The sequence below is a fragment of the Pteropus alecto genome, unplaced genomic scaffold (assembly GCF_000325575.1).
Source record: "Pteropus alecto unplaced genomic scaffold, ASM32557v1 scaffold44, whole genome shotgun sequence".
Lineage (NCBI taxonomy): Eukaryota > Metazoa > Chordata > Mammalia > Chiroptera > Pteropodidae > Pteropus > Pteropus alecto.
In genome coordinates, this window is record NW_006436812.1 from 4,441,927 (window position 1) to 4,469,896 (window position 27,970).

The following is a 27,970-nucleotide window of genomic DNA, read 5'->3' on the forward strand; positions in this document are numbered from 1 at the left end:
TCCCTTTAGCATTTCTTGTCTACTAACAACAAGTTCCCTTAGCTTTTGTTTATCTTACAATATCTTAATTTCCCCTTTGTTATTGAAGAATAGTTTTTCTGGGTATAGATTTCTTAGTTGACAAGGATTAGAATTTTTTCTTTTAGAATTTAAAATATATCATCCCACTGCCCTCTTTCCTCCACAATTTCTGATAACAAATAGACTGTTAGTTTTATTGAGCTTCACTTGAACATGATGAGTCAGTTTTTTCTTGCTACTTTCAAGGTTTTCTTTACCTTTGGATTTCAACAATTTGATTATGATGTTTCTTAGTGTGGATTCATGCTTCTGGTAGTTATCTCTCTATTCCTCTACATTGGTTTCAACAGACTTTACTTCAGTTATAATTCTGTCTAGAGCAAAAGTGACTACCATATCAGGATTGAGAACATTGGTCTCCACTCAACCAGTCCTGGAGAGGCAGACACTAAGGTTTGTCAGTTGGACAAATTGGTGGCAGGATAAAATCCAGAGCTTCAATCAGTGTGGTTCTACTGGCATTGCCATCTTTACAGGTGACTTTCCATTCCTTAAAACAAGGCATGTTAGCACTTGGCTCCAGCACGTTGTCACTATTCCAACCAGAAATTGGCACAAATGCTACTGTGTCAGGGTTGTAGCCAATTTTATTAATGTAGGTGCTGACCTCCTTAACAATTTCTTTGAACCTCTTCTAGCTATAGGGTGGCTCAGTGGAATCCATTCTGTTAACATCAATGAGAAGTTGTTTCACACCCAATATGTAAGCCAGAAGGGCATACTCACGGGTTAGCCCATTCTTGGAGATATCTGCTTCAAATTCACCAACAGCAGCAGCACAATCAGGACAGCATAGTCAGCCTGAGATGTGCCTGTAATCATGTTTTTGATAAAGCCTGTGTGTCCTAGGGCATCAATGATGATCACATAATACTTGCTGGTCTTGAATTTCCACAGGGAGATATCACTGGTGATACCATACTCATGTTGACCTTTCAGTTTATTCAAGACCCAGGCATACTCAAAAGAGCCCTTTCCCATCTCAACAGCCTTCTTCTCAAATTTTTCGATAGTTCTTTTGTCTTTCCCACCACGTTTGTAGATTGGATGACCAGTAGTAGACTTGCCAGAATCTACATGTTTAATGATGACAATGTTGATGAGACTTTTCCTTTCCCATTTGACGTAGATTTAGCAGTGGTTTTCACGACACCTGTGTTCTAGCAGCAAACTTATTGCAAAAAAGCACGTTATATTTTAATATGTTAGATTTTGTTAGCTAATACTTTATTTTAGGATATTTGATCTATGTGTATAAATGAAGTTGACCTATAAATTTGTGTTTTGAGCTCTCCTTATATGGTAGTTGGATCAAGGTTATTTTAGATGTATAAATGAGTCAGATTATTTTCCTCTTATGTTAGTAAGGATATTTTTTATTGTTGCATAATAAAACATTCCCAAATCTCAGGTACTTATGACCACAAATATTTCCCACAGGTCTGCAGTTCACCTGAGGTGGCTCTTCTTCAGACTGCAGGTTGAGTTCAGGATACTCTAAGTGTCTCTCATCCTGTAACAGTGGCAGAAGCACAATAGGGGTGGAATGGACATGTGTAATGTTTCTTAAGGCCTCAGCTCAGAACTGGCACACAGTCATCTCTTCACTTATTCCACTGGCTAAAGTAAGTCATATGTTCAAGCCCACTGTGAAAGTGTTGGGAAAGTATCTGCCATCTAATGAACCATGACAAGGTCAGGGAGGAAAGGAAGAACTGTGGGCAAAACAAAATCCACTATAGTCTTTTTCCTGGTCACAAATACCTGCTTATGTACTATATAGAAAATAAATCATTCTTTCACCAAGGACATCCCACAACTCTTATCCAACCTTGGCTATAGGCTCAAAGTCAGGATCGTGTAATTGTCTCTCCATCAGTTCTGAATATGGCTCCTCTTGATCTAAAGACCTAAGAACTAAAAAAAACCAACTTAGTTGTTCTACATGCTCCAAAAATACATTGATGGAACGATGACAGGATAATTCCAATTGACACCTTTATTCAAAAAGGGGAAGATCAAGACATACAGCAGTCATTGGCCTAGATTTTCAAGTTTATTGGTATTTTTAAAATTTATATTCTTATTATTTCTACTGTATCTTCATTTAATTCTCCTCTCGTAAATTGTATATTGTACAGTTAAAATGAATAAACTAGAACTGCATGATTAAACATAAACAAATCTCAAAAAACTATATTAAAATGGAAAAAACTGAATAAAAGTCCTATGATTTAAAAATATTTACATAAAAAATTTAAATATGCAAAACAGTGCTCTATGCTGTTTATTAATAACATACATACACTTACATAATCCTTCAATATAGTCAAGGATGTCCTAGGCATTTTATATATGTTAATTAATTTTCTTAAAAACATCACAAGGAGGCCTTTCATTTTACAAAATATAAGAATTTTGTAAATTTATTTACAAAATAGAAGAATGAGAAATGAAGAGGTGAGATAGTTTGAGGCCACCGTTACCAAGAAGTGGAGCTGAATTATGAACTCAGGAAATTAAATTCCTGAGTCACTACTCTGAACTACAAAAAAAATCACAACTTATGAACACCAAACTTATGATAGTTATTAACTCTGGGGATGGAGGGAGAAGAATAAGAATACAAAGTGGGAGGACCTGCGGGGAAAAAATGGCATAGATGATAGAGGCTTTGTTCATTCCTCTTGAGACAAAATCAAAGTTGTGACAGAAACACGGAACAAACAGCAAGCAAAATTGCCTAGGATCTAGATGAACAGAAGCACTACAACTAGGGAGAGAAATAATTCATCAACCTGCAACGGTAAGAGGTAGGAGGGGGAGAAGACACGAGACTGCCTGGTCACAGAGGCTGAGTGGGACAGAGGCTACGACAGCTGCAGCTGGCAACTGCAGATGCCTCTTAATGGGGCTGAGCTCGCGAGTGTACTCTCACAGTGACGGACCTGATGGCTCTGAGCACTAGTGCCAGCTAGGATGACAGACCTGCTTTCTCTGAGCACCAGAGCAAGGGTACACTGAGTTGTTGAAGTAAGGGCCAGAGGCGAGGCTCTCTCCCAGGCAGAAGTGCTGGCAGTATCTGTTGTTCCTGTTGAGTTCTCCCCCGCTCGCCCACACTGTGCAGATGTAGCATCGCCATAGCTGAGATATCACCGAACTGGATAACAAAGGTCACTCTGCCCAGAGGATTCCCTGAAACTATGCCTCCCCCAACTTGTGGCCCCATACAAGCCACATCCAGGTGTGTCCTCAGCAAGTCTGGTTCTCCTTGCTGAGCAGTACCAAGACTTGCACTGGTGGCAGTTGGCCTTAGTTTCTGGCATGGCCTCTTGAGGCAACTATAAGCACAGCATCTTGTGGATTGCTTGCTGAATCTTAACAGGTGGCCCTGGAAGGGCACAGGCTAGGGCTAAACTTGGCCTGTAGCTGAACCCCTCTCTGGACTGTGCCACTGGACACTTACTACACAAAGCCACGCTAATAAGACTGGGAGGCTTAGGAGCTTTGCTTAGTACATAGAAAAAAAACACAGAAAGGCAGTCAAAATGGGAAGACAAAGAAGCAGAAACCATATGAGAGAACAGAACAGAGATCCAGGAATAATGGAGTCGAGCAAGCTAATAGATACAGAGTTCAAAACACTGGTTATAAAGATACTCAATGAACTTAGGGGAAATGTAGATGAATTCAGTGAGAACTTACAAAGAGATAAAAAACATAAAAATAGAAATGGAAATTATAAAAGAGAACCAGTTAGAAATGAAGGACACATTATCTGAGATGAAGAGTATATTAGAGGGAATAAACAGAGTGGATAAAGAAGAGGATCGAACCACCGATATAGAGGATAGGAAAGCCAAAGACACTCAATCAGAAAGGCAAGAAAAATAAGCCAAGACTATTAAGAGCTATTTGAAGAAATAATGATGGAAAACTTCCCTAACCTGGTGAAGGAAATAGATATACAACCTCAAGAAGCTCAGAGTCCCAAGAAGGAGGAAGCCAAAGAGGCCCACACCTAGACACATCATAATTAAAATGCCAAAGTTGAAATACAAAGAGAGAATCTTAAAAGCAGCAAGAGAAAAGCAGCTAGGTACCTACAGGAGAGTACCCATAAGATTGGCAGCTGATTTCTCAAAAGAAACTATGCAGTACAGGACCTGGCACAAAATATTCAACATGATGAAAACCCAGGATCTATAACCAAGAATACTTTATCTAGCAAAGCTATCATTTAGAGTCGAAGGACAGATAAAGAGCTTCCTAGACAAAAGTAAGCTAACAGAATTTATCAACACCAAGCCAGTATTACAGGAAATGTTGGAGGGATTTCTTTAAGAAGAAAAAACATGTATCAAAAACAGGAATAAAGAATGGTAATAACTATATTCCTATCAACAAGTACCTCAAATGGAAAAGAATTAAGTGCTCCAACGGAAAGGTAGTGTGGCTGAATGGATAAGAAAACAAGACCCCTACATATGCTGCCTACAAGAGACTCACTTCAGATTAAAAGACACACACAGACTGAAAGGAAGGGGATAGAAAAAGATATCATCTTGATGGACCTAGAGGGTATTGCACTGAGTGAAATAAGTCAGAGAAAGACAAATATCACATGATTTCACATACATGTGGAATCTAAAGAACAAAATAACAAAAATGGAAATAAACTCAGAGATACAGAGAATATTTAGAGGATACTAGATCGGAGGGAGGTTGGGGCGGGGAGATGGTGAAAAAGGCCCAAGGGATTAAGAAATACAAATGGACAATTACAAAATAGACATAGAGATATAAAGTGTTACATAAGGAAAATAGTTAATTTTGTTGTAATAAATATGTAAGGGGGAAGAGGAGTACTAGATTTAGTGGGGTGATCAGTTTGTGAGTTATAGAGATTTCTAATCACTATGCTGTACAACTGAAACTAATATATTATTGTATGCCAACCATACTTGGAAAAAAACCTCATCTAATTGTACAATGTAAGTACAAACAACTGTCTATTATACTTCAATAAACCGGGGGAAAAAAGTGGTATGTCTGATCATCAATTATACTTGTTTTATTTATTAAGCTAAGTAGGTAATAGGTACACAGGTGTTCATTATATTATTCTATTTAAATGTTTTCTCTCTATATTTTGTTATTTTGTAATTTAAAATTTATAAGAAAACAAGCATTTGCTGCAAGAAGTTGGAAAAAGAAATACAAGAAGGAAAAAACGATAAAAAGGAAAAAACAGTAAAATATGAAACAATAACAAAACTGAAAGTTAGTTCATTGGTAAGATTAATGAGACTCAACCTCTGATAAGGCTGATAATGAAAAACTAGAATATAAAAAATATAAAATACAAATTTCAAGAAAGAAAATTAAAAAGACTAGAAATATTATAAGCAACTACAGAACAATAAATTTGAAAATCTAGATGAAATTATTAAATGTCTGGAGAAAGATAAAATACCAAAATTGGGACATAACAGAAAATAGAATGATAACCACTGAAAAAGATGAAACAATAAATATATTAATTTCCTTCCAAAACAACTCTAAGACTTGAATTCCTGCATCTTGCTGTTCTTCAAACTGTCTTGGCTACTCTTGACTTTTTGTTCTGTCATATAAATTTTAAAATCAGCTTTGTCAGGTTCCACAAAAAGCCCTGTTAGTATTTTGAATGGAATTGCACTGAATTTATAAATTAACTGAAGATTTGACTCTTATGAGCTTGAATCATACCGTCTATAAGCAGTGTTTTTATTTAGGTCTTCTTTAACATCTTTTGAGTATGATATATTTTTTCCACAAAGGTTTTACACATATCTTTGGTTAGATTGATACTTGAATACCTCACTTTTTTGGAATAGCTTTATAAGTTATATGTTATAACTTTCCTCGTATATAGGAATATAATTGATTTTATATATTGGCCTTATATCCAGGAAGATACTGAACTTACTTGTTCATTGATTCTCTTGGATTTTCTATATAACTGTAGGCAATTGTATAATCTGCAATAGTAAAAGTTTTATTTAATTTTACTTTCAGTAAAAGTGATTTTTAAAAAAGAATTTTAGCATATGTATAGATTTATGTAATAATTACCATATTTGGGATACAAAATAGTTCAATCAGCCCTCAAAACTCCCTCTTGCTATCCCTTAGTAGTCATCCTTCCCAATTAATTAACCCTGGCAACAATTGATCTGTTCTTCATCCCTATAGAGATGAGAATATAATATAAATTTTCTTTTTGAGAATATTGCATAAATGGAATTACACTGTATGTATCCTTTTGAACCATTATAATGCTTTTGAGATTCATCCAAGTTGTCTGTATCAAAAAATTTGTTCCTATTTATTCTTTTTCTCCTTTTTTTTCTTTTGCCTTTTTTTTTAAGTATTTTTTCTTTAAAAAAATTTGTTTTTTTTCCTGTTCCTTTTATTCTTGAGTAATATTCTATTGTATGAATGTACCACAGTTTGTTCATCTATTGAGGTGCATTTGGGTTGTTTCCTGTTTATAGTGATTATGAAGGGAGCTTCTATAAATATTTGTGTACAGGTTTTTGTGAGGGTGTGTTTTTATTTCTCTAAGGCAAATACACAGGAGTGGAATTTCTAAGTCACACTTTAAGTATGTTTAACTTTATAGGAAATTGCCAAACCATTTTTCAGAATGGTGGTATCATTTTGCATTCCCACTAGTGATGTATGACATCTGCAGTTGCTCTGTATCTTTGCTACAACTTGGTATTACATTTTTTATTTTAGCCATTTTAATAGATGTGGAGTAATATCTTATCCCTGTTTTAATTTGCATCTCCTTAATAGGTAGTGATGTTGGACATCCTTTCTTGTGCTTATTTGTTCTTATCTCCTCTTTGGTGAAGTGACTTTTCGCTATTTTTAAATCAAAATTTTTAGTAAGATAATTGTATATTTACATGCAGTTACAAGAAATAATACAGAGATATCCTGTGTATTCTATACAAAGTTTTTCTCAGTTGTAACAGCTTGCAGAACTATAGTACAGTCTCACAAACAGGAAACTGTGATACAACCCACTAATATTATTAAAATTTTACTGTTTTACTTGCACTTATGTGTGTGTATTTAGTTCTCTATAATTTTATCATGTGTATAGGTCTGTGTATCCAGGACTACGATCAAGATAAAGAACAGTTCATACCAGACTGGATGGGAGAGGGGGGAAATTTTTAAAAAATAAAAATAAACAGACAAACAAATAAATGTTAAAAATAATTTCAAAAAGAAACAGAACAGTTTATCACCATAAGAATCCCTCAGGTTGCCCTTTTATAACTATACTCACCTACCTCCCACTCTCACCTTAACTCCTAGTAACCAGCAATCAGTTCACCACTCGTAAACTTTTCTCATTTCAAAAATGTAATATAAATAGAGCTATATAGCATGGAATCTCTTGGGACTGGCTTTTATCACTCAGCATAATTCACTGGAGATTTATCCAACTTGTTGCATGTTCACATGTATCAATAGTTCATTTCTTTTCATTGCTGAGTATTATTCCATAATATTTAAATAGTTAAACCACAGTTTGTTGAACTATTTACCCATTGAAAGACATCTGGACTATTTTCAGTTTTTGGCTAAACAAATATGAACATTTTGTATTGTTTATGAACACTTGTGTATCATTCTCCTATGTGAATATAAATTTTTATTTCTCCTAGATAAATGTCCATGATTACAATTGCTGGGTTGTATGGTAATTGCATGGTTAGTATTAGAAAAAACTAAAAACTGTGTTTTCGGAGAGGCTGTATCATTTTATATTACCTTCAGCAATGTATGAGTGATCCAGTTTCTCCACATTCTTGTTAGCATTTGGTGCTGTCACCACTTTTTTTTTTGGCCATTCTGATATCTATGTAATGATATCTCATTGAGGTTCTAATTTCATTTCTCTGACAGCTAATGCTTTTGAACATCTTTCACTTGCTAATTTTCCATCTGCATATCTTCTGTTGAAATTTCTGTTTATATTTTCTGCCCACTTAAAAATTAGATTCTTTACTTACTGTTGAGCTTTGAGATATCTTCACATATTCTAGATACAAGTCCTTTGTCAGATAGGTGATTTGCAAATACTTTTCCCCAGTTCATAGCTTGTTTTTTTTATTCTTATTTTTATAATAGCTTTATTGATGGATTCATGTACCATACAATTCATGTATTTAAAGTGTACAATTGATAGATTTTGGTATATTCATAGTTGTATAAAACATCTTCATAATCAATTTTAGAACATTTTCATCACCCCCCCCCCAAAACCCTTTCATATCTATTACCATTTTTACCCAACCTTCCACAACCATGATAGCTCTAGGCAACAGTCTACTTTTTGTCTGTTTAGATTGACCTATCTGGATAGTTCATGTAAAGGAATTCTTATAATATTTGGTCCTTCATGACTGGCTTCTTTCAATTAGAATGTTTTCACGGTTTACCCATGTCATGGCATAAATCAGTTCTTCATTCCTTTTATTTCTGATGGACATTTGCATTGTTTCCACTTTGGGCTATTATGAATAATATTATGAATAATGTTGCTGTGAATATTTGCAAATAGGTTCTTGTGTGGACATATATTTTAATTTCTTTCAGATACAAACCTAGTTTTGGAATTGCTGGGTGATATAGATGCTTAATCTTTTGAAGAATTACCAGACTCTTTTCCAAAGCAGTTCTCCTATTTTAACTGTGTCTTTCATTTGAAATTTAAAATTTTTAAACAAAGTCTACTGTATTAGTTTTTTTTCTTTTATGCATTGTGCTTTGGTGTCATGTTTAAGAACTCTTTGTTTAACTCCAAGGGCACAAATATTTTTCCCTATGTTCTGGAAGATATATAGTTTTAGATTTTACATTTAGGACTATGACTTATTAATGTTAATTTCTGTATAAAGTGTGAGGTTTAGACAGCGGTTCATTTTTTTGCATTTGGATGTCTAATGTAAAAATCCTCAATCAAATACTAACAAACTGAATCCCAATGACATACTTAGACTACATAGTGAGATTTATCCCAGGAATGCAAGGGTAGTTCACCATAAGAAAATCAACTAATGTAATATACTACACTATAAATGTAATATACTACACATCATCATTTGAATGATGCAGTAAAAGCATTTGACAAAGTCTAACACCCTTTCATGATAAAAATACTCAACAAACTAGGAAAAGAAGAGAACTATGTCAACATGATAAAGGGCATTTATTTTAAAAACCCACAGATAACATCATACTCAATGGTGAAAGACTAAGAGCTTTCTGCCTAAAACCATAAATGAAATAAAGATGCCCAGTATCACTGATATTTAGCATTATACTGGAAGTTCTACAGAGAGTAAATAGGCAAGAACAAGAAATACAAGTCATTCAAATTAGAAAAAAAGAAGTAAATCTTTCTCTATTCATAGACATGATTCTATATATAGAAAATTCCAAAGAATCCACATAAAAACTATTAGAACTAATAAATGAATTCAGTGAAATTAAGAAAATCCCATTTCCAACAGCAACCAAACAATAAAATACCTAGGTAAAAACTTAACCAAGGAGATGAAGGACTTATACATTGAAAACTACACAACATTGCCAAAATAAGGAAAACGTAAATAAAAGGAAAGACACCCTCTTCACGGACTGGTAGACTTATCATTGTTAATATGGCAGTACTCTCCAAATCAATCTGCAGATTCAATCTCTATCAAAATTCCAATGGTCTTTTTTGCAGAAATGGAAAAGCCCATCCTCAAATTCATATGGGATTACAAGGAACCCTGATTAGCCAAAACAGTCTTGAAAAAGAAAAAAGTTGAAAGATTCACATTTCCCAATTTCAGAACATACTGCAAATCTAAAGCAATCAAAACAATGTGGTACTGACATAAAGAGACATACAGACCACTAGCATAGAATTGAGACTTCAGAAATAAACCCATACATCTATGGCAAACAGAGTTTCAAGAGGGTTACAAGACTATTCAATGGGATAAAGAACAGTCTTGTTAACAAATGGTGGGGGGACAATTGGATAGCTACAAGTAAAAGATTCAACCGGGAACTCTACCTCATGCCATACACAAAAATTAATGAAAAGGATCCACAACCTAAGTATGAGCTGAAACTATAAAACTTTTAGAAGAATAATATAGGTAAATATTCATGACCTTGGATTTGGCAATGGATTTTAGGTATGACACCAAATGCAACAGCAACAAAAGAAAAAACATGCATTAGACCTCATTAAAATTTTAAAATCATGTGTATAAAAGGACATTATCAAGAAAGTAAAAGAAAATCTACAGAAGGAGAAAAAATATTTGCAAATCATATGTAGGATAGTGGGAATGTAAAATAGTTCAGTCACTATAGAAAACTTTGACTGTTCTTAAAAAATTAAATAGAATTATACATGACCATGAAGTTCTACTCTTAGGTATATATCCAAAAGATTTGAAAAGAGGTGTTCAAATACTTGTGTATGCATATTTATAGCAGCATTATTCACAATAGCCAAAAAAGTAGTAATTCAACTGTCTATCAACAGATGGATGGATAAACAAATTGTGGTATATTAATACTAGTGCCGACATATGCGACAATGTGAATGAACCTCAAAAACATTATGCTTACTGGAAAAAAGCCAGGCCCCAAAGGTCACATATTGTATGATTCCATTTATATTAAATATTCAGAACAGATAAATTCATAGGGACAATAAGCATGTTTGTGATTGCCAGGGACTGTGGGGAAAGGGGTAGATGGAGAGTAACTGCCTTATGGGTACGGGGTTTTCTTTGAGGGCGATGGAAATGTTTTGAAACTAGAAATGGTGGTTGCACAACATTGTGAATGTCCTAAATGCTACTCAACTGTTCACTTTAAAATAGTTAATTTTATTTTGTGTAAATGTCACCTCATTAAAAAGTTGCTTACAAAAAATCAATTTGCCATATTTATTAGGTCTATTTCTGGACTCTTTATTATATTCCATTAGTCTATGTGTCTGTCTCTTTACCAATACCCTGTTGTTTCAATTAGTGTAGCTTTAGAGAAATTCTTATAAGTGATGTTATTCTTTAAATTTTTTGCTTACATTTCAAAACCGTTTAGGCTACTATAGTTCCTTTACTTTTCTACTTTGCACTAAATTTATTGATCAGTCTGGGAAGAGCTGATATCTTTACTATGTTGATTCTTTCCAATTTATAAACATCATGTCTATCCATTTATTTAGGACTTCTTTGACTTAATCCAACAATGGATTAAGCATACATAACCTGTATGTTTTGTTGATTTATACCTTAATTTTCATTTTTTTAAAGCTGTTGTAAATGATATCACTTGCGGTGTATAAAAATAGAATTAATTTTGTTTGTTGACCTTGTATCCTGTTGTCTTACAAAATGTACTTAATTCTAGAAATTTTTGTAGGGTCTTAGGATTTTCTACAGTACAATTTATGTCATCTGTGAATACAGTTTTGCTTTTTCCTTTCAATTATGGATGTTATAAGTTCTATTCTAGTCCTAGTTTTCTTATCATTAATAAATGTTGTATTTTTGTTTACATCTTTACTACAGTGCTCACTTCCAGATTTCTAGTTGTGTTGAGTTGAAATCAAAGGATATCAGAGAAAATAAATTGTAAACTACAATCATTTCAGTAGTACTTGGAATTCTGGTGTCCTTCTCCAAATCACCTGCTGCTATTAACTCTTCAAAGTTCTCAAATAGCTGATCCATTCATTCTATCCAGATCTTACAGTTATTTTCCATGAGAAAGAAAAGGTGACCATGCACACACTGTCTTACCCAAACTGGAATCCCAATACTAATTGTTTTGCTTCTGCCTTTCCAATCCTTATACCTTTTATTTCCTTCTTTCTATTATTGGTTTTCGCCTCTGATATTTAATCCCTGCATCCACAGAAGTCTTCCTAAATTTCTTTCTTTTCAAAGTTTTTACTCGATCTTTCTTTTTTCTTGTCCACAATCTTTTTCCCTGTCTCACCTGCTACTATTATTTACCTGGAAGCCTAACTATCACCTTTGCTTTAGTTCCTTTTAGTTAATTTTTAAATTGAGATATGTCACATAAAATAAAATTCACCATTTTAAAGTACATAATTCAGAGGTTTTTGTTAGTGTATTCACAATTCATCACCACTATTTAATTCCATAATATTTTCATCACTACATAAAGAAACCCTATATCCTTTAGCAGTTACCTTCCACACTCCTGAAGCTCCCAGCCCCTGAAAACCACTAATCTACTTTCTGTCTCTAAGGATTTGCCTATTCTGGATATTTTGTATATGGGACGTTTTGTGTCTGGCTCTTTTCACTTAATAGGTTTTCAAGGTTCAGCCATGTTGTAGAATATATCAGAACTTCATTTCTTTTTACTGCTAAATACTATTCTGTTGTATGAATATACTACATTTGTTTATCCATTCATCATTTGATGGACACTTCAGTCATTTCTAGTTCTGGGCTATTGCGAATCTACTATGTACATTCATATACAAAGTTTGGACATAAATTTTTACTTCTCTTGAGTATGTACTTAGGGGTGAAACTGCTGGGTCAAATGGTAATTTTATGCTTAACTTTTTGAAGGACAACCAAAATGTTTTCTACAATTGCTGAACCATTTAACATTCCTATTAGCAGTGTATGAGGGTTCCAATTTCTCCACATCTATTATAACACTTGTTATTATCTGTCTTTTTTATTGTACCCATGCTAGTAAATATAAAGTGAATTATAATGAAATTCTAATGTTTTTAGTATTCCAAAGCCAATGCAAGTAGGTAAATGAGAAGAGTTTCCGCTCCTGGGAAATACTCTATTTAAATATGCTAGAGGGTAATTATTATTATTATTTTGTTCTTTAGTGGCTTCCAGGAAACCAGCAATTAACTGTTGCCATTGTACTCTTAGTGAGTGAATCACTCTGGGGCTCATTAAAAGTACACCAGTTAATCATGTAGTTTTTTCTTAACGAGTTGCTCTGGGGATCATTAAAGACACCTAGCATCCTTTCTGGATCACTCTCATTATAAGGCATTTTGGTTGCTTCATAAATGAATACTCTGGGGAGGAGGCCAAGAGAGTCCTCTTACAAAGCCATCTTGAGAGGTGTCAGTCAAGTTCTGGTTGTGCTCTGAGGGAGGGAAAGGAAGCTCTCATGTTCTCAATTAATCTTGCTTCCTATGAGAGAGAAGGCCTCTGCTGAGTGAGGATTCTTTCTCAAAGATGGTTTAGGGCAGAGATTTCAAGAATTATTTATATCTTATAAACTATTTATGGGTGAAATGTTATCATGTCTGAGATTGGCTTTAAAATGCTCCAAAACAAATAGACAACCCTCTCAAAATAGAAACAATAAACTGGGATAGATGAAACAAAATTGACAAAATGTTTATAACTGTTGAAGCCTATTAGAGGTCTCTCATATTATTGTCTCTACTTTTATGTATGTTTGATAATTTCCATAATAACTTAAAAATTGGTATATATAAAAGGATTGTTCATCTCCTACATATATCATAAATCGCTTATTACTCTATGTATTAGAATTCTTTCAGTTACAATGAATAGAAAACCCTATTCACACTGGCTTAAACAATAAAAGGAAATGTATAGATTCATGTAGCTGGAAAGGCCAGGACAGTTCTAGTTGTCAGGTGATGCTTGATCTGACAACTCAACAGTGTCACCAAGATAAATATTTATCATTTTGCTCTACCTTCTATGCCACCTTTCATGCTAAAGCTCAGGTCTCTCCTAATATCAAGAAAACTGTCAACGACTACTGGGTTATATGTGTATCATCCAGCCAGAGCTGAATTTGTTCTAGCATTTCCAACAAAAGTCCTGATGGGACCAGCCTACTGTCATATGCCTAACCTTGAGCCATATTCTAACTGAGAGATAGACTCCTCCTCTTAGTAACTTAGTTTAGATCACATTCTCCACTCCTAGAAACCAAGGTCAGGAAGCTCACATCTCCAAATGAAATCAGGGTTGTTGGGAGAGAGGAAAAGGAATATGGATGCAAAGAAGCAGTTTCCCACATGTAAAGCTTCCAATGGAATAGAATAGAGGGCACTGAATGATATCTTCTAAAACTGCAATATAGGTGTGAAGCTATGGTCAGAGATCAGAAAGCTGGGTAGTCTGTAGAGTTAAAGGATTAGCTTAATAAAGGACAAGAAGTACCTGCGGTAGATAGCAGTGGTGATGAGGAATTCTGTGAGGCAAGCATTACTCTAATATAAAAAAAGAAAAAAGAATAAGACATTATAAGGAAACAATAAACCAATATCTCTCATAAATATAGATTAAGAAATCCTTAACAAAACATCAACAAATTAAATCTGACAATGTATAATAAAAATTATACAGTGGAATTTATTCTAGGTATGCAAGTCTGGTTCAAAACTCAACAATAAATTAATGTAATCCATCGTATCAATGATGTAAAGAATAAAAATCACATGATCATATCAGAAGATGCAGAAAAAGCATTTGACAAGATCTAACACCCATCATGATAAAAACTCTCAGCAAACTAGAAATAGATGGGAACTTCCTCAACTTAATATAAAAATTTACCAAAAAATCCACAAAACCCCTGCAAATAATAGCATACTTAATTGTGAGAAACTAGAAGCTTTCCCATTAAGGTCAAGAACAAGGCAAGGGTGTCCCCTCTTAGCCTTTCTCTTAAACATCATACTAGAAGCCATAGATAATATAATAAGATATAAACAAAAATAAAAAGCATACAGAAAAAAAAGAAGAAATAAAACTGTCCTTTTTCACAGATAACATGAACATCTATGTACAAAACCCCAAAGAATTCACAGAAAATTCCTGGAACTAATAAAGCATTTGTAGCAAAGTGGCAGGTTACAAGATTAGTATACAAAAGTAAATCACTTTACCTCCTTGGGCAAGGGAAAAAATGGGACTACATCAAACTAAAGATTTTTTTACAGCAAAGGAAACCATCAACAAAACAAAAAGACAACCGAATGAATGGGAAAAGATACATCTGATAAGAGGTTAATATCCAAAATATATAAAGAATTCATACAACTCAACAACAGAAAAACAAACAATCCAGTTAAAAAATGGGCAGAAGACCTGAATAGATACTTCTCCAAAAAGGAAATACAGATGGCCAATATACATATGAAAAGATACTCAAAGTCACTAATCATCAGAGAAATGCAAATTAGAACCACAATGAGATATCACTTCGCACCTGTCAGAATGGCTATCATCAATAAATCAAAGAACAACAAGTGTTTGTGAGGATGTGGAGAAAAGGGAACTCTCATACACTGTTGGTGGGATTGCAAATTGATACAACCACTATGGAAAACAGTCTGGAGGTTTCTCAAAAAATTAAATGTGGATATACCTTTCGACCCAGCAATTGCACTTCTGAGTATTTATCCAAAACAATAATTTGTAAAGATCTATGCACCCCTATGTTCATGGCAGCACAATTTACAATAGCCAATATATGGAAGCAACCTAAATGCCCATCAACAGACGATTGGATAAAGAAGTTATGGTTTGTATATACAATGGAATATTACTCAGCCATTAAAAAAATGAAATCCTATTATTTGCAATGATATGGATGGACCTAGAAGTTCTTATGCTGAGTAAAATAAGTCAGACAGAGAAAGATAAATACCATATGATTTCGCTTATATGCAGAATCGAAGGAACAAAAAGAACAAACTAATCAAAAGCAGACTCACAAATATAGAGGACAATCTGGTGAGGAGAGTTGGGGGACTGGGAGAATGGGGTGAAGGGTTAAAGAAATACAAATTAGTAGTTGATAGTCACAGGGATGGGGAGCACAGCATAGGGAATGCAGTTAGCATTAATGTAATGGCTCGGTGGAGAGCCAGAGGAGAGAAAGCACAATTAAGGGGATCGTTTTTTAAACTATATAATTGTCTAACCAATGTACTGTATACTTGAAACTAATAATAAAATAAAATTTTTTAAAATGTCAATCATTTTCCTATATATCCACAATGAACAATTGGAATTTGAGATTAAAAACATAAATACGATCTACATTAGGACAAAAAAATACTCAGGTATAAATTTAACAAAATATGTACAAGATCTAATGAAGAAAACTACAAGATGAAAGCAATCAAAGAACTAACTAAATGTGGAGATATTCCATGTTCATATATACGAATATTCAGTATTTTCAAGATGGCAGTTCTTCTCAACTTGATCTATAGATTGAATGGAATCTCAACGAAAATCCCAGCAAGTTATTTTGTGTATATTGACAAACTGATTTTAAAATATAAATGGACAGGCAAAAGACCCAGAATAGCCAACACAATATTAAAGAAGAAAAACAAAGTTGGAGGACTGACGTTACTGGGCACCAACTTACTCTAAAGCTACATTAATCAAGACGGTGTGGTACTGTTGAAAGAGCAGGCCTATATCAACAGTACCACACCATCTTGATTAATGTAGCTTTAAACAGACTAGAGAGCCAAGAAACAGATTATATAAATATGGTGAATTGATTGTTGACAAAGGAGCAAAGGCAATAAAATGGACAAAAGATAGCCTTTTCAACAAATGGTGCTAGAACAACTGGACATATACAGGCAAACAAAAAAAAAAAAAAAAAAAAAGAATCTACATAGATTTTATACTCTTTTACAACCCCTCAGAGGAATTTACAAAATTAACTCAAAACCTAAACGTAAACCACAAAATAATAAAACTCCTATAAGATATCACAGGAGAAAACTTACATGACCTTGGGTTTGGTGATGACTTTAGATACAACACTAACGGTACAATCCATGAAAGAAATAATTGATAAGCTGGACTTCATTAAAATTAAAAACTTCTGCTCTGCAAAAGATACTGTCAAAAGAATGAGAAGATAAGCTACAGACTGGGAGAAAATATTTGCAAAAGACACATCTGATAAAGGACTGCTACACAAATTATGCAAAGAACTCTTAAAACTCAACAATAAGAAAATGACCTGATTTAAAAATGGGCAAAAGATCTGAACAGATACCCCACCAAACAAGGTACACAGATGATAAATAAGCATATGAAAAGATGCCCCACATCATGTCATTAGGGAATTGCAAGTTAAAATGATGAGATAGCACAATACAACTATCGGAATGGTGAAAATCCAAAAACACTGACAACAAATGCTGACAAGGATATGGAGCAACAGGAACTCTCATTCATTGTTGAGGGGAATGCAAAATTGAACAGCTTTTTCTGTTACCTGCAAGTCCCAGGCCACCTTGATCCTGAGAGAAGATGGTTATAGGAGAGACTGTTACCATGCCCTAGCCTGTGTACAGACACTAGAAATGATTTTGGAGGGCACAGCACCCTGGTTAACTACAAGGGGTTATCTGGAAGAAAAAAAAATGAGGTTCTTTCTGAGAACCAGTCTGGGACCCAATGACAAAGCCAGATTTCTAAGGTCCCTTCCAGATCTTTCTGTATAGCTCAGTGTTGAGAGAGTCCGTAGGAGAGGTGCCAAGTCCTCGCAAGACCCCTAGGTTCTGTGCATCCAGGCCCTTGTTATTGGCAAGTGCTGGAAAACAGACATTGTCAAGATGGGTGCTGGGATACTTTTCCTGGGGTGCACATGGAATCCAGTCTTTCTATTCCAGGGTGAAGCTCCCTGAGTTCTGGGCTTAAGCATTCATGCAGACAGAAAAATAGCCTTAGACATTTATATGTTCCCAGCATATGATTTCTCTGTGTGCTCCTTCACAGGACCTGCATGCTCTTTTCCATCTTTCCGGTAAAGAACAAAACTGGTATCGTGGCCATTATATGTCTGTTAAATACTCAATTCCTGAAGACGGGAGATCAGTGAGCCAGGGGATGATCCGAGTAACCAAAGCTAATGTTCAGGTGGCTGTGGCAAGTTTTCCTATTTGATATATTTTCATTTTCGTTTTTATTACATATTATAACTTATCAGTATTGTGCTCAACACTGAAGATTCAATAAGAGCAGATATGACTGACTAGTGCATGAGTGAAGGTCAAGGGAAGAAAGAGTCCCTGTGCCAGTCTGGATTTTGAAATGTGGGATCTTTACAGAGCCCCAAGAAGAGAATATTGTAGAAGCACCTCTTTATTCAAAGAAGAATAAGATTGGAAATATGAGCTTCTCCTTTTAGGAAGGTAAATAGCTTTAATGCTGGGTAATGTTTACTTACCATAGTTAAAGGATGAAACATTTTTTAAAAAATCATTTTCCTAACTCCTCTGTGTAAGAAACTATCATTCCTTAAGTTACTGAAACTTTTTAAAGATTTTTCTAAAGTTAAAAATATTTTACTTTTCCTGAACATTAAAGATTCTTCACTTTTTTTTTTCAAATGTTTTGAAATGGTACAAGTCATGAACAAATGCTGTGAAAATTATAATGTTGGAAATATTATATCCATTGGTTTAAAATATTCAACAGTAAGCTTTCTAAGTTTTTTCTTAAAGGTGCAGTGTATTCAAATGGTGTTAAGCTTAAATTTTTTGTGTGTTAGTGCTAATATTGGTGCAACTCAGATTAATCGTTGACTGTGGTAGAAATGAAAAGTGATTCTGATAGTTTTCCTAAATCTGAAACTCATTGCAAGAGCTTGCTTGCTTAATTCTTCTCATGAAAGGTAGATGGGGGAACTGCTTTAAGTCAAATACAGACATCACATGTGGGTGAATCATACAGGAGGAAAGCCTTATAGATGCCTGACTGCGGAAAGCATTTCAGTATGGCCCAGTATCTTGCCCATTGGAGAAGTTACACACGAAGGAAATCTTACATATACAGCAAGTTTGGTAGGTGCTTCAAATGGTGCTCTGGCCTTCCTCCCCACTGAACCCACATGAGAAGTGTAACAGTGACAAGTGTGGAAAAGATTCAGTAACAATATGCTTGTATACTTGTTTGGAAAGAACCACAGAAATATAGAGTGCAGGAAAAGCTTTAACATTTCCTCCATGAGGGAGCTTCAGACTCTATACAGGAGAGAAACCACAAATAAGGATGTGAGGAAACTTTCAGTAAAAAATCTACTCTAAGCACTAGAGGCAAAGGCCCTGAAAGAAAAATAACAGGTAGCCTTGATCCATTACACATGAGAGTGGAAACTGCAGAAGGTATTCAGTAAGCACTTGTCAGTGGAGTGACTCAGTGCATGCTTAAAAAATCCTTTATGGAGTTTAAATCTTTTGTTACCCCAACTGTCCAGTTATAGAAAAGGCTGCTTAGCATCCTTTCTCGCAAGCTCGCCAGAGGAATTAAACTACTCATTGTTCCAAAAATTGACCAAAACCCTGGCAGTTTTAGTTTTAGTTTTATCCCAAGCTCTCCTGTTGTTACCCTCCAGTTAAAAGATAGCTGAGGTTCTCAAAATCAGCTTGAGGTTCCAGTCTACTTAAAAGCAAAAAGAACTCTGAGTCTTGGATGGTCCCCGCACTGTGGCCACTTACAACAGTGCAGAAAAGGGGTCAAAGATTTGGGGGCTAGCCTTGGTCAATGATCCAGCACTCAGAACCAACCTTGGAGACACTTAAGACTGTTATATGAACAGACTAAAAGAAAGCACTTTCGATCTGTCCTAGAAGTCATCTGGTTATGGAGGACATATTTCTGAGACCTTTAATACTAACATTAGAGAGTGAATACAGGGTTGCGTCTCAGAGTTCATTTTTAAAACAAGCCTCAATAGATTTTGATTTTAGGTAGTTTTTTTAGTAATCTGCTCTCATCCTTGTTACTAGCCTATAAAAGTTCCTTCTAACTTCCACATATCCATCCCACATTTCAAGCGTAAATAGTTGTGAGACATCGTGCTGCTGGTTACTGCCTAAGATAGGACATTCCCATTGGAGGCTTCTCTCACCAAATGAAGTGTCTTGTTCCTACTTTTCTGCGCAAGCTTCTTCTTGACTGTCTAGGAAGAGCAGCTACCTTTCTTTCTACACCAATCTGGAAATTTTGCTTCTACCCGAGGTCCCATGCTTTTTGAGGCACAATTCACAGAAAGTACAAGGGTAGTTACCAAACCATTCCTTGAAGTCTAATGCAGTCACATGAAGAATGAAAGGCAACCCTTACTTCTCCCTAGCCCACTAATCAATAGAAACACATCTTGTGCACGTGGGTAGTGGAGCACAGGGAAAAAAACAAGGAAAAATGAAGAAGGCCACAGAGGAAAGAGAGGTTGCCTTGTCCATTTGAACAACTGATCTACCCAGGATTTGTTCCCTCATTAGCAACCAGTCTTTCTTTAATATCATCTACAGACTTAAAAGCTCCAATCACTTACACTGTTCCCATCAGTGATATATCAGTTTAGTGGCGCATCTAGAGGAATCTAGATTTCTCTTGTGAGCCAAAGGCCAAGTGGAATGGGGGGAAAAAAAAAGGCTCCAGAGCTCTCGTACAATAGCCGCCGCTATTAAGACAAACCAGGTTATACTGTAAAAATACACAGCACCAACACCTCAGTGGTTAAACACAAAAATTTATTTTTCTTTCCCACAAGGTACATTACAGATCTGAGGGATTCACTAGAACAGCTAATCAGTCATGTGAGGGACTCAGCATTCCAGGTTGGTTTGATCTCAAGACTCCTCTCTCTGTATGTGCTTCCATGACTGAGGCAGGAAAAGAGAGCAATACAGAGTCTTGTACCAACAAATAAATGCTTCAGCCCAGAAATGAGGCTTCTGCTCACAACCCACTGACCAAAACCTCATAACCCTGTCTAACTACAAGAAGCAGAAATGCATAACCATTCTCCATTTTACTATTCAAAAGACTACAAGCCCCATAGGATAAGATGTCTTTTGTTCACTACTATATCCTAGGTCTAGAACACAGCCTAGGTACAAAATAGACCTTCATTAAATTAAATGAATGAATGCAGTGCGAGCAAGAAATTCACACATATCTTGGGAAAAAAAGACAGAGTCCCAGGGTTCTAAAGCTGAGGGTGCTGAGTGAGAATAACGTAGATCAGAGCTTCAGAGCTGGCTGTGCTTAAGATATAATACTTGGTATATTTAATTTTGGGAAAGAAAGTAAAATCTTGCTGTGCATACAAGACCAAAGCTCAGGTGACTTACACCAAAAGGCACTGAAGCCATGGACCAAATCAAGTCAGCATAACAACCACCAGTGCTCAGCTACTCAAGAGCTGCAACAGCCACAAACGCATCTGCTTCTTTAATGTAGTCAGTCCTCCCAACATATCTAGGGAGCACAGGAAAAGGAAAGAAAAATGTACATGGACTGAGCATCTACTGTTGGCCAGGCTGGTAGGTGCTTTTCTTTCATGAATCCCTGTGATCCTCAGATCAACCCTGAGGTGAGTGTTTCTCTATTTCATAGAGAAAATGGAGATTTAAGAGTGTTTCAGTAATCAATCAAGGAACAAGAATGTTTTATAAGCTGGAAATAGATATAATACAATGTCATCCAAGCTGGTTCTGGAGAGATAACATACAAATCAGTCCTGTTAAACCTGTCTTCAAGTCTGTCTAATGAAGCCAAGTGACAGCCAACAAACCCACTAGCTATGGGGTCTTGAAAAAGTCCACCTATCTCTTTGAGGCTTAACTTCCTTGTTTATAAAATAAGAGATTTGGAAGACATAATATAACCCCTTTTCTGATACTACCTACAAGCTCTAACAGGAACACATTTGAGTCACTGTTGTAAAGCGTGAGTTATCAGAAAATCTGAAGCCTACAGAGATTTTCAGCAGTCTATCAAACTTATTATCTAAGGCTACTGCTAAATAGTGTGCTGGAGAAAACAGACGCTGGTAGACCCTTCCTGCTTAATAGTTTACAGTGTAAGACAACCAAAATAGATGTGGGTTCACCAACTTTTGCCAACCACTCAGCATCAGTTCCCAAAACTTTCCTTTTAGAAAGCTGGTCTCCTGCTAACTGGATTCCTAGGCCATCATGCCAGTGAACCACAGAATCTTGACTGCAGTACATGCTCCACTTCTCAAACTTAACTCTCTCCTGATTCTTAACAAACAAAAGTCAAATGAAAAAGCACACAAACAAATAACTGAGAAGTTAATCCTGAACTTTCATTAATTTTCTTTCAGGCCTCATGAAAGTGCTAATTTTAATGGCTATTTTATCCTACTAACATCGTGAGGAAAGAAAACAATCTAATTTATTATTGCAGAAAATTCTTCTTTACATCCAACATATATTCCATGGCTAATATTCCAACCCGTTTCCATCTGATCTCATTAGAAATGTTTTCCTTTTTTCAAACAGCACCAGTAAGAAGCATAAGATAGTGCATTATTAGTTAGTTGTCTGGCAGATTCCCTAGTGGTGAAGTAAATATGATTTCATCATAGTAAATATTGTGCTAATTCAATTCATAAAAAGTTCGAGGAATCGATGTCAAGATAATCCAATTTGGTTCTTAAAAACTTTACATTAGAATTCATTTCTGCCCCCATGAGACTATTGAAATTGGAAACCTGCTACCCTGAAGATAATGACATGCAATGAAACAAGTATATTATTGCTTTTGTTATGAAAGACCATGGTACAAATATTTCTATCATGTGTTTAAAGAGGGGGTGGGGAGATCAATGTAAAACCAACAATATTTACCTCTGTGACCTTTGAAGACTAATTGATTCATGGCTGTATATGCTATTTGAAGCTATATTTGCTATATTGCCAGGTACAATCCCAAACAGCTTTTTCTATTATTTAGAATGTTCTTCAGATACCTCTCTTGCTAAGGGATTCCCTGAAGTGTTTAAGTAAAAAGGGTAAGTAGTACAACTTAAATACATGTACTGCAGAGTCAACCTTGATTCCTTTCTGGGACACCTGTTTATGTCTCCAAATTTTTCACTGATGAAAAATCTTTATGCTTCATAATTCTGTATTTTTTCATAAACTTTAGGGTCAAGCTCCACTTGAATTTGTTCAGAATGAAGACACTGGACAATCTTCCTTTCACTGGTGGAGTTTCTGATGTCTAAGAAGGCTTGACCGCCTGCTGAAGTTTCTTCTGCATACACTACAGGAATAAGGCTGCTCACCTGTGTGGGTTCTCCGGTGTTTAATCAGGTGGGAATTCTGACTAAAATTTTTCCCACATTCATGACAAGTAAAGGGCTTCTCTCCAGTGTGAGTTCTTTGATGTGTGTGTAGATTTGTATTTTGACTGAAGCTTTTCCCACACCATGAGCATTTATATGGTTTTATTCCTTGGTGTGTTGTTAAGTGCTTATTAAGATCTGAACTCCATCTAAACCTCTTATCACACTGTGGACATTTATACGGTTTCTCTTCAGTATGAATTCTTTGGTGCTTTATAAGGTCAGAGCTAACTCGAAAGCTTTTCCCACATTCCTGGCATTTAAAAGGCTTCTCTCCTGCACGTTCTTTCTTGTGACGAACCATAAGTTTCAGCAACTCTTGTTTCCAGGTTGAAAGTTTCTTTCTTTTCTTTGCTGGCAAATCTCGGTGCCATTTCCCCATCCTGTGCATCTCACCATAATTTTCTTTGCCTGCTGTTTTCTGGGGAACTTTCACTCTGGCCTTTTTTGACATTATGTCTCCTGGTGCTTGTATTTCTAAGTCAGAAAGGCATATTGCCTCATGATTTTCAGTGTCATTTTTGAGCTTTAATCCTGTTAGAATGAATGTAAGAATCAGCCAAGTGAATGGCAGAGCAAGAAAATCACAGAAATGGAAAGAAAAATTCAAAGATCTCTGATTCTTAATAAACAGGTAAGTAGAATCTTAAAATGTTAAGCCCTTACAAAGGTTCCTATCAAGGCACATTTCTCCTCTTCCCATGGTGTATTTACCTGTAGGCAGCTCCTTGTCATTGTTCTTTAAATTCGGGGATCCTTGGACCCATGGCTCTTCCCCTTGCTCTAGACAAGAGATCACTTTAGGTTTGGGAAGCACAAATATGGCTGTAAATGAAGAAACTCAGGTCAACGACTGGTAACTTAACAATGGTTCACTAATTCCAGACTATTTTACTAAGAACCAAGAACACTTTTACAGTTACCCCAAATAGTTAAATGACTAGTTGCTCATATCAGGCATCAGGTTCATGCTATACTGCACTTGTAGGTGGAGAAGCAAAGTGGAGGATGAGAAATAAACCTAGCTTGATTGATGTAAAGGACAGAGGGCGTGGGAACCATGTGCATGTTCTCCCTCTTCTGCCACCAAGAATACCCCATATTTGACCAAGGTGGAACCAAACTCTAGAGGTTGCATGGAATACAGGTTAATCCTCTTAAATCTTTAAGACTCACTCTGAATAAGACCAGGTCTAGCAGAGCCAACGGTCAGTGGATTGGGTAACATATACACAAGTGATTCCTATCATAATTACAGCAATTTTTTTATTTATCACTAGAGCACCAGACACTGGGCTTGTAAGGATTTCTACCACTCCAATAGCTCACTGGTTCACATCCTGTTGGATGAAACAGACCAGAATCAGTGGACTTTTCCTAAATACAAATTGCCAAGTATGTATGGGAAGTATTCAGCATTCAGTCTTTCAACAAATATGTATTAAGTGGCTACAGCATGCCAGGCACTCTCTGTAAACTAGGTATACAGTGGGGAACAAGCCAAAGTCCCCTGATCTCACAGAACTTATCTTCTACTGGGACAGTGAGACAATCAAACATCAATAAACAAAATCTCAAGAAGTGTTTTTTATTTATTATTATTATTATTTATGCCTTCAGCACCTGGTCTTCCTATAGGTAGTCTACCATCCAAGTACTAACCAGTCCCGACCCTGCTTAGCTTCCGAGATCAGACATTGGGCTTGTTCAAGGTGGCATGGCCGTAGACCATGGAGGCACAAACCTAGAACCTTCTTCATGTAAAGCAGACATGCTAACTGCTACACTATGGAACCACGTCCGATAAATGTTTTTTAAAAAACTAAAGCTTAGTAAGAGAGCATTTAAGATTCTGCTTCTGTGAAGCTGTGTGAGAAAAGAGTATATGGAAGGCATCTTTCAGCAAGTGATATTTGAGCAGACCTAAAGGTGAGTTTTGACATGTGGCACAAAAATGTGCCAGGTAGAGGGATAGGGAAGGTAAAAATGAGCATGGCAAGTTGAAGAAACAGCAAGACCAGTGTGGATGAGAAGGGCTGAACAAGGGCATGAGTGGCAGGAGATGAGGGCAGGGAGGCAAGACAAGGCCATATCCTGGAGGGTCCTTGGAAAGAAGTTTGGATATTATTCTGAATGTGATGAGAAGTCATCGTAAGGTTTTGAAACAGGGAAATGACATGATCTGCTCAGGTTTTAAAAGACTCTGCCTATTGCTTGGAAAAGAGACTATGAAAGGGCAAGAGTGGTGGCAGGAGGTACCAGTTATAAAGATTCTGAAGTGGATCTGGTTTGAGATGCTCCTGGCTTAGACTAGGACGCTAACAGCACAAGAAGATGAAACATAGTTGGACTCAAGCTATACCGTGAAGACAGAGCCAAGAGACTAGTGATTCATTAACAGCTGGTTATGATGAGAATGTTTCTTGTTCTGAACAACTGGTTGAATGGAGTTGCCCTTTACTGAGATGAGAAAGGGATAAGAGTTTTAAAGGAAAAATGAGAATGAGATCAAGATTATAGATAAAGAATGTATACTTAAGAAAAGCTCCCAGGTGACTTGGATACACCTTTCCTCCGCATACCATCAAATTGAGAGTCGACTAGCTGCTGGGACAGAGACTCACTCACAGAGGTGCATTCCCAGTAAGATGAGAGCATGATCAATTACTCAACTTCTACATAAAGAGAATGGGAGAATCTTTACCTAGAGAGATGACACTCTCATAGTTTTCCTGCATTATATCATTGCAGAAGGCCTTCTGACTGGGATCTAGTAACTCCCATTCTTCCTGGGAAAAATACACGGCCACTTCTTCAAATGTCAGCAAGGTCTAAAACAGAGAATGGGCTTCAGCTCAGTACCTGTCACTTTAGAAGCAGCCCTACTATTTGGCCCTTGAATTGCATGGTAGGCAAGGCACTGAAGGAATGAACAGCACATGATTTTTTTTTTTTTTTTTTTTTTTAAAGAAAGCAGGTAGAAAGGAAGAAGGCAAGGGATCAGCAAACAGCCTGGGCGGTATCCAGCTCCCCAGGGAGAACATCTGGGCTAACATGTCTCTGAGTACTTACTGGGCAGTGTGGCTCATGGGCAGTAGGGTAAGGCAGTCGCTAAACAGCTTGAAAGCTCAGCTCACCTGGGACTCAGGCAAGAAGAGTTCAGGAGCCATTATCCAGTCTTTGGTGTTTATCTGCTCAGGAAAGGTTAGAGTCTGGTGAGCAGGCTCAGCTGTGGCTGGAAAAGAGCCATAGGAAACTTCCTTCATGTCTATGAATATCCTGAGGGCATTTCTAAAATATAGACGATCCTGATTCTTTCAGTAGAGATGGGACTCCTTTATAAGTATTACATGGTATGTAGGAGTGGCTTTCTCAGCCCTTATAACCAGTTCCCCAACTGACTGTCCTGTTTTCATGAGTGAGGTCAATAAAAAGAAATCTCGTCTTTTTCCTCACATGACATAAATTGCTCTCACCCAGGCAAAACTTAATGTGTTTGAAAATGCCATACTCAGAGAGTCCAGTGTGTATGGTAAATGAAATGAAAAGGTAAAAGTGAACATAGTAAGTTAAAGAAACATCAGAAGATCAGTGTGGCTGAGGAGGACGGAGCCAGGGCACAAGTGGCAAGAGATGACAGGGAGGTAAGGGTCTGACCTTGGAGGGGCCTATGCGCCTCCTAAGGAGTTTGGACATTAATCCGAATGTGTGAGAAGGTATTGTAAGGTTCTGAAGCAAAGAAATGACCTTATCAGTTTTTAAAAGACTCTGGCTGCTTTGTGGAAAACAGGCTATGGAAGGGCAGAGGTACCAGTTAGAAAACTACTAAAGTGAACCTGGTTAAAGAAGTCACTGCTTAGACTAGAATACTAATGGGATAAGAGGATAAAACATGGGTGTACTCAGGCTATGGTGTAAAGGTAGAGCTAGAGAACTCCGGATGCATTAATGGCAGGGGATGACAAGATCAGACTAAAGGATGACCCAACTTTTCTGGCCTGAAATACTAGGAAAATGGTCGTGGAATTCATGGAAATAAAAAGACAATGGAGTATATTTGGAGTGGAGAGAGGAGGGAGGGATCAAGAATTTTAGGATAAGAAATAAGCATATACACTTGGGAAAAGCTCCCAGGTGACTTGGATACACCTTTTCTCCACATATCCTATCAAGTTGAAAGCTGACTAGCTACTGGAACAGAGACTCACTCACAGGAGTGCATTCCCAGTAAGATGAGAGCATGATCAATTACTCAACTACTACAAAAAGAGAATGGGAGAATCTTTACCTAGGGAGATGACAGTCTCATAGTTTTTCTGCATTACATCATTGTAGAGGGCCTTCTGACTGGGATCCAGTAACTCCCATTCTTCCTGGGAAAAATACACGGCCACTTCTTCAAATGTCAACAAGCTCTAAAACAGAGAATGGGCTTCAGCTCAGTACCTGTCACTTTAGAAGCAGCCCTACTATTTGGCCCTTGAATTGCATGGTAGGCTAGGCACTGAAGGAATGAACAGCACATATGATAAAGAGAAAGCCAAAAGGTAGCGGGTAAGGGATCAGCAAACAGCCTGGGAGGTGTCCAGTTCCCCAGGGAAAACCTCTGGGA

General features: G+C 36.4%; 1 protein-coding gene and 1 pseudogene across 5 annotated transcripts in view; both read right to left on the reverse strand.

The window, feature by feature from the left end:
• Positions 1–345: 345 nt before the first annotated feature.
• On the reverse strand, positions 346–1,201 carry LOC107195827 (annotated as a pseudogene).
• Positions 1,202–20,710: 19,509 nt separating this feature from the next.
• Positions 20,711–27,970, reverse strand: part of ZNF75A (zinc finger protein 75a) — an 11,420-nt gene continuing 4,160 nt past the window's right edge. For 2 of the 5 annotated variants that reach the window (XM_015590977.2, XM_025048289.1), the window contains exons 5-9: positions 27,647–27,773; positions 26,496–26,593; positions 26,063–26,189; positions 24,073–24,183; positions 20,711–23,892 (exon numbers count right to left, since the gene is read on the reverse strand). In XM_015590977.2, the coding sequence (XP_015446463.1) occupies positions 23,213–23,892; positions 24,073–24,183; positions 26,063–26,189; positions 26,496–26,593; positions 27,647–27,773 (1,143 nt within the window). In that variant the 3' untranslated portion in view covers positions 20,711–23,212. The remainder of the gene's footprint in view (positions 23,893–24,072; positions 24,184–26,062; positions 26,190–26,495; positions 26,594–27,646; positions 27,774–27,970) is intronic. The other 3 variants (XR_003046929.1, XM_006913892.3, XM_025048290.1) reach the window with 3 other exon arrangements.